The 6,493-nt window shown below is 43.5% G+C and overlaps 1 protein-coding gene across 1 annotated transcript in view; it reads right to left on the reverse strand.

The window, feature by feature from the left end:
* Positions 1-1,852: 1,852 nt before the first annotated feature.
* The window catches only part of LOC119302335 (CCA tRNA nucleotidyltransferase, mitochondrial-like), a 7,398-nt gene continuing 2,757 nt past the window's right edge, over positions 1,853-6,493 (reverse strand). Inside the window, exons 3-15 of the mRNA XM_037579379.1 lie at positions 6,201-6,318; positions 5,861-5,913; positions 5,681-5,730; positions 5,487-5,585; positions 5,058-5,167; positions 4,786-4,913; positions 4,523-4,613; positions 3,939-4,022; positions 3,257-3,319; positions 3,006-3,150; positions 2,630-2,794; positions 2,428-2,525; positions 1,853-2,337 (exon numbers count right to left, since the gene is read on the reverse strand). Of these exons, the coding sequence (XP_037435276.1) occupies positions 2,218-2,337; positions 2,428-2,525; positions 2,630-2,794; positions 3,006-3,150; positions 3,257-3,319; positions 3,939-4,022; positions 4,523-4,613; positions 4,786-4,913; positions 5,058-5,167; positions 5,487-5,585; positions 5,681-5,730; positions 5,861-5,913; positions 6,201-6,318 (1,324 nt within the window). The 3' untranslated portion in view covers positions 1,853-2,217. The remainder of the gene's footprint in view (positions 2,338-2,427; positions 2,526-2,629; positions 2,795-3,005; positions 3,151-3,256; positions 3,320-3,938; positions 4,023-4,522; positions 4,614-4,785; positions 4,914-5,057; positions 5,168-5,486; positions 5,586-5,680; positions 5,731-5,860; positions 5,914-6,200; positions 6,319-6,493) is intronic.

Below are 6,493 nucleotides of genomic sequence, written 5' to 3' on the forward strand. Positions count from 1 at the left end.
CGGTGCATGCACCCCGCCCGCGGCCCCCCTCTCTCCCCGTGCACGCACAGCCGCCGCCGCCGAACTCTCTCTCCCTCTCTCCCCATGCACGCACAGACGATGGACGAAAGGTTCCCCAGCGATGAGGCGGCGGCCAATGGCTTCGGCCTCCACTCTCTGCACGAGTGGGAAGCCCATCTCCTCCACAAAGTGAACTACCCGGCGCCTCCCGACATGCACGCGCCGAGGCGGTGGAGGCACAGCGCCGGGGGGCGTCCCCATCCCCCCGCTGCCCGACGTCGAGCACCCGGACTACTTCCAGGCCGAGATCGACCGTGTGCGGGCGTCTTTGTCGGAGGAGGCCCTCCCGGAGTATGATGCCGGCAACCACGAGGAGTGGGCGGCGTACTTTGAATGCCGGCAGGCGGAGCAACTGGCCTCCATCAACAACGCGCCAGTGGTGAGGGGGCGCAACTACAGCGACGGCCGCCTCCTGTGGTGGGGCGCCCCCGGCCGCATACTACACGCCGTCCTCGAGTACCTTGAGGACGGCAACGATCCGCCACTGACGTACCCGGCCGCCCCGGTCCCCCGCCGGAGTTGCGGTGCATGGCTTCCAAGGAGGATGTTGGGCGGGTCCTCCTCCCACTCCTCCGGGTCGCCGGCGCTCTTCAGCGTCAAGGCTGAACTGATGGAAACACTGCTCGGCCGGCGCAACCGCATCGTCATCATCAACGAGGGCGGCGACAGTTCCTCGGGTCCAGCCTCCCGCCTCATCAGGCCGAAGACGGAGCCGGGGCTCGGCCCTGTGAAGCGCGAGCACGACGACGAGGCCGCCATGAAGTGAGCGCGGGAGGACTGGACGCGGATGGAGATGGAGCGCCAGCGCCACGCCCTGGAGGAGATCGCCGCTCAGAGCCGTGGCCGCGGTGAGGGATGCGTCATCGTTCTCGACGACAGCGGCGATGAGGTGTCGCCGCTGGCCAAACCAGTCCGTTAGGGGACCCCGGGCAGGGGTTCAGCAGGGACGGCCACGTGAAGGAGGACGACGATGGCAGCGACTTCGGTGTGTTCAGCGAGTTCTTCAGCGTGTAGGCGTGGCCGTATTTTTTCTTCTTTTTAGTAGATTTATTATTATGTTTCTATGTGTAAAAAAATTGTGAACCGCCTAAATATCGCCGAATGTATGTCGTGTTTGCCGAAATTTGCCCAATTATGTTTTTAATTCTTTTTTAAAGAGCGTCTAGGGCCGACCTGGGGGCGGCAGCTAGGAAGCCGATCGCCCCCATGCTGAAAATATCGTCGTTTCGCCCCCAAGCGGCACTTTTTTCTAGCTCCTGGGATGGTGAACGGTTGGAGATGCTCTTATACTGCTCGCCAGGGCGGGATGCTTGCTTGTCGACCTCCGGTAGTGGACGGTGGCCTCAGCGCCGAGTCCGACGACGATGCGGCAAACTAGTTGCTTGTATCCTCGCCATCGTTCACTACAGCCGCCACAACGTGTGTGTTATGGATAGCTGTTAATCTTAATCATATCCCGTGCAGGCAACCAAACAACATGTCAAAATTGCTCCCCTAATACGAGAGACCTAAATACGGGCAACCAAACAATGCAGATGTTGACTTTTTACCTATTTTCCTTCGAACAGGCTCGGTTGGGCTAGCCAGGCCCAACTCCCGCCCCAAACGCATGGTGCATGTCAAATGTGGTTATCTTTCTATGCATGATGGTATAATGAGTTGACATATTGGGAGAATTAGAGTTAGCGTGATCTGACTATTTAGGTATATATGACACTTGTTACATCATCAACCATTTAGATATACAAGATACCCATTACATCATGATGTTCTCGCATTGCCTTTTTCGAAGTAAAAAAATCCATACTTTTTTGTTGGAGAAACATATTCAATACAAGGCTCAAATAGACTCAGGTGGAGAAAATCTATTTTACTACTTCCTCCGTCCCAAAATAAGTGTCTCAACCTTAGTACAAATTTATACTAAAGTTATTACAAAGTTGACACTTATTTTGGCACGGAGGGAGTACATGTCAGAGAGTAACGTCCCATCCATCTCCAATGGAAGGAAACCAGGAACGCAAAAGTAGCCATGGTGGCAAAGCAATCAAGATCAACGGACAGAGACACACGGACAGAGACCATGTGAAGTTTGTGACCTATCACTGAGTTCTAAGGACTGCCTAAGCTCAAAATCAAAATGTCAGTCAATGATGCTCAAGTGCTGCATTCTATTTTCTGGCGTTTTGACTGCTGTTCCGACTGCTTCATCCACTCCATGCACTCCTCCATAGTTCCCTGAGGATGCGCAAGCTGCCACTTGACTAGCCGTTGTTGCTGGGAGAAAGTGCACATCTTTGTGTTAAGTAAGAATGCACAGGAACTGGAATAGTATGATCAGTTGGTTTACAGGGGGTTCATACATACCCATTTTCCAATCAAGGGACCTCCGGACTTGACCTGCATGACCCCCATAATGGCCTTTCCATCAAGCAACGGCTTCATTTTCCATACGCCATCAAGATCTGGTCAAGTGGAACAACAAGGTATAAATCAGGAGGTAGTTATGTGAGGAACACATCAACTATCATGATAGGAAACTAAAAATATCATTAGGTAAGTTCTTTACCAAGTTCAGTTATTGATCGCTCCACACTGATGTATCTCTCTTTCATTTTATCTAGTTCATCCTGCTTGCCGAGGGAATCGCTGGCATTGCCCACTTCTGGATAGACAAGAGTTGAGATAAACAGTGCCACACGCCAAAAACCTTTTATTTCACGAAGTATAAGTCCTGAAATGCTCAAACTGTCAGAAATTTTATCCAGTAACACAAGGAAATAAGAATACTGCAAACAAATTGATCCAATACCCTAACAAGTTAAATCAAAAGATATCATGTGCCTAGAATGCCCATAACAAGACCATCAGAAACTTCAAATTTTAAGGAACTGACCAATATGAAGGACATTCCAAATTTAAAAATAAGGATGGCCAGCACTAACCTGCAAAAACACGTTTCACTAAGTCTGTTGGTATCTCTAGATATTCATCATCCAGCTTCTCTTTCACAGTTTCCAGATTCTCATTTGACTCCAGGAGAAGAATTAATTCAGCAAACTTTTCACTCGCAACATGTATGTTCACAATCTTTCAACACAGAACAGATAATGAAAAGTTTTTTTTAATTAAATTACACAACACATGCAAGCATAAACAATTGCTTTCGAGATTAGGCCTGCTCAATAAAGTGTACCGTGTCAGCATCACTAGCTTTCAGCTTTAGAGAGTACCGAATAATATAGCTAACAACTGGAACCTGCAGATGACACAACAGACCTGTTATAGTACTTCCATAAAACAGTAGAGGGCAAATGAATGTGATGATCAAGCTGTTTAGTTTGTTAACAAATTTACCAACCTCCAAGAGTTTCTTTCTAAATAACATAAACCATTTTATACCTTGCAAAGAACCCGCCGTCTAACCAAAAGTTAAGCTAGACTATCAGGCAAAGATTAGCACCTCATGTTCAGCTTCAGATGAAGCTTAACCTGTCCGGAAAAATATCTATATCTATGAAACAAGCAAGCGTACCCAGGTAGACACTTGCAGAGCATTGAAGAGTGTCCGCAGGGTAGACTATAATAGAATATTTGACCTGCTTATGTACATACTGTTTGTATTAGGAAAAAAGATAATGCATGAGTTAGATGATTTTATTCCTATGTTTAGTGTAGGAAAAACGGAATATGGTCATGATGGCCCAAGCCTGCTCTCTCCGATCAGTCTAGTTATGAGTTTGTTCGCTTACACCATTGCAGAAAAGTCGATGACTTAGTCAACCAAAGAACATCAAGCGTATACAGAGTTTTGCCCTTCTAAATAGTTAAATGTTTGGATTTAGACAAATCTGGAGGATGCCTGAGTTGGATGTTACCTTCTTTGATTTTTTGTCCATGTAGAACATATTTCGAACTGGAGTAAATAGCGCGCTATACAGGCAAAGCCTTTGCTGTTCATCCTAAAAATCATAGTAAATCTTAAGAGTTAGGAAAACAAAATAGCATCCATAAAAGCCAAGTATGTGTTTCTTGGTAGCCATTGCACATAACTTGTAGTAAAGTTGCCTACCATAGTAATTCTAGATACAGTACTATACTAGTGAGAAACTTCTATAATAGATTTTCTGAATTACAGTGCTATACAAAATCAACTATAAGACTGCAACGAATCTATAGAGAGATACTTGAATGATTTAGAGCAATATTTTGTACTCCCAGCGGTCATGGTTCGATCAGGTTCAAAAACATTCTATAAATGCCTTAAGAATTCAAAACTGTTACAGAGAAGAATCAGAATAATGTTGGTTCGTTATAAATTATTTCAAGGTTACTTAAGTTTTACTTTCGGTCATATGCATTTCAATGTCAACACAGGAAACAGCTTAAAATAACATGCCATGCAAGAAACATGATTTTGGGGGTGTTATTTAACAAGATATATGATCAAAACTCCGCAGACCTGTGACTTGGAATCAGAACCACCACTGAACACAGAACGGCCAATAGAATGTGCAAGATTCCATGCTGCTTCAAGATGTGAAACACAAAGCCTGAACCAACAGAAAATATGAGCTATTGGAAACAAATAGACAAGTGCATACTAATTTGTAAACGTCTACCAAGTCAAAAAATCTGAAATGTAACTGTGTGACATATAGTTGGGTACTTCCATATTGCATGTAGTCCAAACATACATACTAGCATACTAGAACAGATACATACCAATCATGTTTGTCAAGAGCTGGAGGCTCTAGTTTTTCAGGAAAAGCAAAAACAACATAAAACAATCCCAAATCACGGATATGGCACAGTGCATTGACAGGGTGTTTGTCTGACATCATGAGGTCTACCTGCACAATATGCAAACTACAATATTAGTGACCTGGGGATTTGCTTGGCGTCACTCAATACACAATGGCGAAATTCCGTTACTTATACAAAAAAGCAGGAAGAAGCAAGGAAGCATCGATTGACAGTTAGTGTAGAAATCAGACCTCATGACCAATTCGTTCTCTGCTAATCTTGCTACCAAGTTCAGACTTCACCTTTTCATCAGAAGCCGCTTCTTTCAAATCTTCAGCTAATGTAAAGCTGAATCTAGCAGCTGCCAGAGATGAATATTAGCATATGCAAAGAAAATAATACTAATCCAAGTCACTGTCACACCCTTTAATTATACGCCATAGCAGGCATTTGCACTAGCAAGCAAGTGGGCAAGATTTCAACTAATCAGAGAGAGAAACACTTTATAATGTTTTCAGCTAAGATTACCTAAGTAGAAATGGCTTGAAGTTAAGATGCTATTAGCAAGTCAAACTTATCATGAACACCTCTAAAATCATAAAATTATAGAAAGTATTAGTACTCATAATAAAATTAGAAAAAGATCACCCGAACTATTTGAGATTGATCACAGGACATACCAAACCGAATTGCTCTAAGAACCCTGAGGGGGTCATCCAGGAAAGTTGACTTGGCAGGTAAAGGAGTATCAATGAGGCCCTTTTTCAGATCTTCAAGACCTTCACATAGTATGGGATCACCATGAGTACATAACAGCGAGAATTTACAAAATAATGACATGGGTTTAGAAACTAGTAATAGCAAAGAAACTAACCTCTTCCAGTTAAATCTTCCACTGATTTAGTGTTGATATTGAAGAATAAGCTGTTGAAGTTTGGATTTTAGAAAGACTAAATAGGGAACTAAGTTAAACCTTGAAATCAACATTGTAGCAATGAAAGTATGACATTACAGAATACCAAATTCATTTTGAAAATAAATCACATGGCATTACCTATTGATTGTTAGGTCCCTGCGGAGTGCATCTTCTTTGGCTGTTCCAATCTCCTGCACATTACAAAGCATGGGATAGCTGTAAATTGCTTGTGCCTTGCGACAGATTATCAAAAGTAAAGAGATGAATAAGAAACAAAGAAGTTGCAAATACTGAGCCACCAAACATAAGTGTATCAAATTACAAGTGAATCAACATATATTTTAGTAGTTTGCCACGTCGAAAATACACACGGCAAAGTAAAAGACTTTGAAAAAGATCAAGACATGCAAAGAGATAATGTTTGTGCATAAGCTCAACAAAATGAGTACAAAAAGTAATGCTAAATGCATGTGCATACCACAGTAGGAATACGACTGTTTTCAGCGTACTTTTCGGACCTCAAGTTGACAAAATCAATCCATATGCCATATATAAGCATTCTTGCAGTTTCCAGGTGCTTGGATTGATCAGGGTTGCTGCCAAAAAAGAAGGTATAAACGGCCGCAGTTACATGATAAAATGCAAGGAACATATACAGAGTACTCTGTTTGCATTAAACTGTGACGATTTCCTTGTTCCCATGCATACGCAATTGACCTCAAAGAAAATTATATTGTATAAAAGCATAAAGGTCAAAAATATACCACCACC

The sequence above is a fragment of the Triticum dicoccoides genome, chromosome 5A (assembly GCF_002162155.2).
Source record: "Triticum dicoccoides isolate Atlit2015 ecotype Zavitan chromosome 5A, WEW_v2.0, whole genome shotgun sequence".
In the NCBI taxonomy this organism is placed as follows: domain Eukaryota; kingdom Viridiplantae; phylum Streptophyta; class Magnoliopsida; order Poales; family Poaceae; genus Triticum; species Triticum dicoccoides.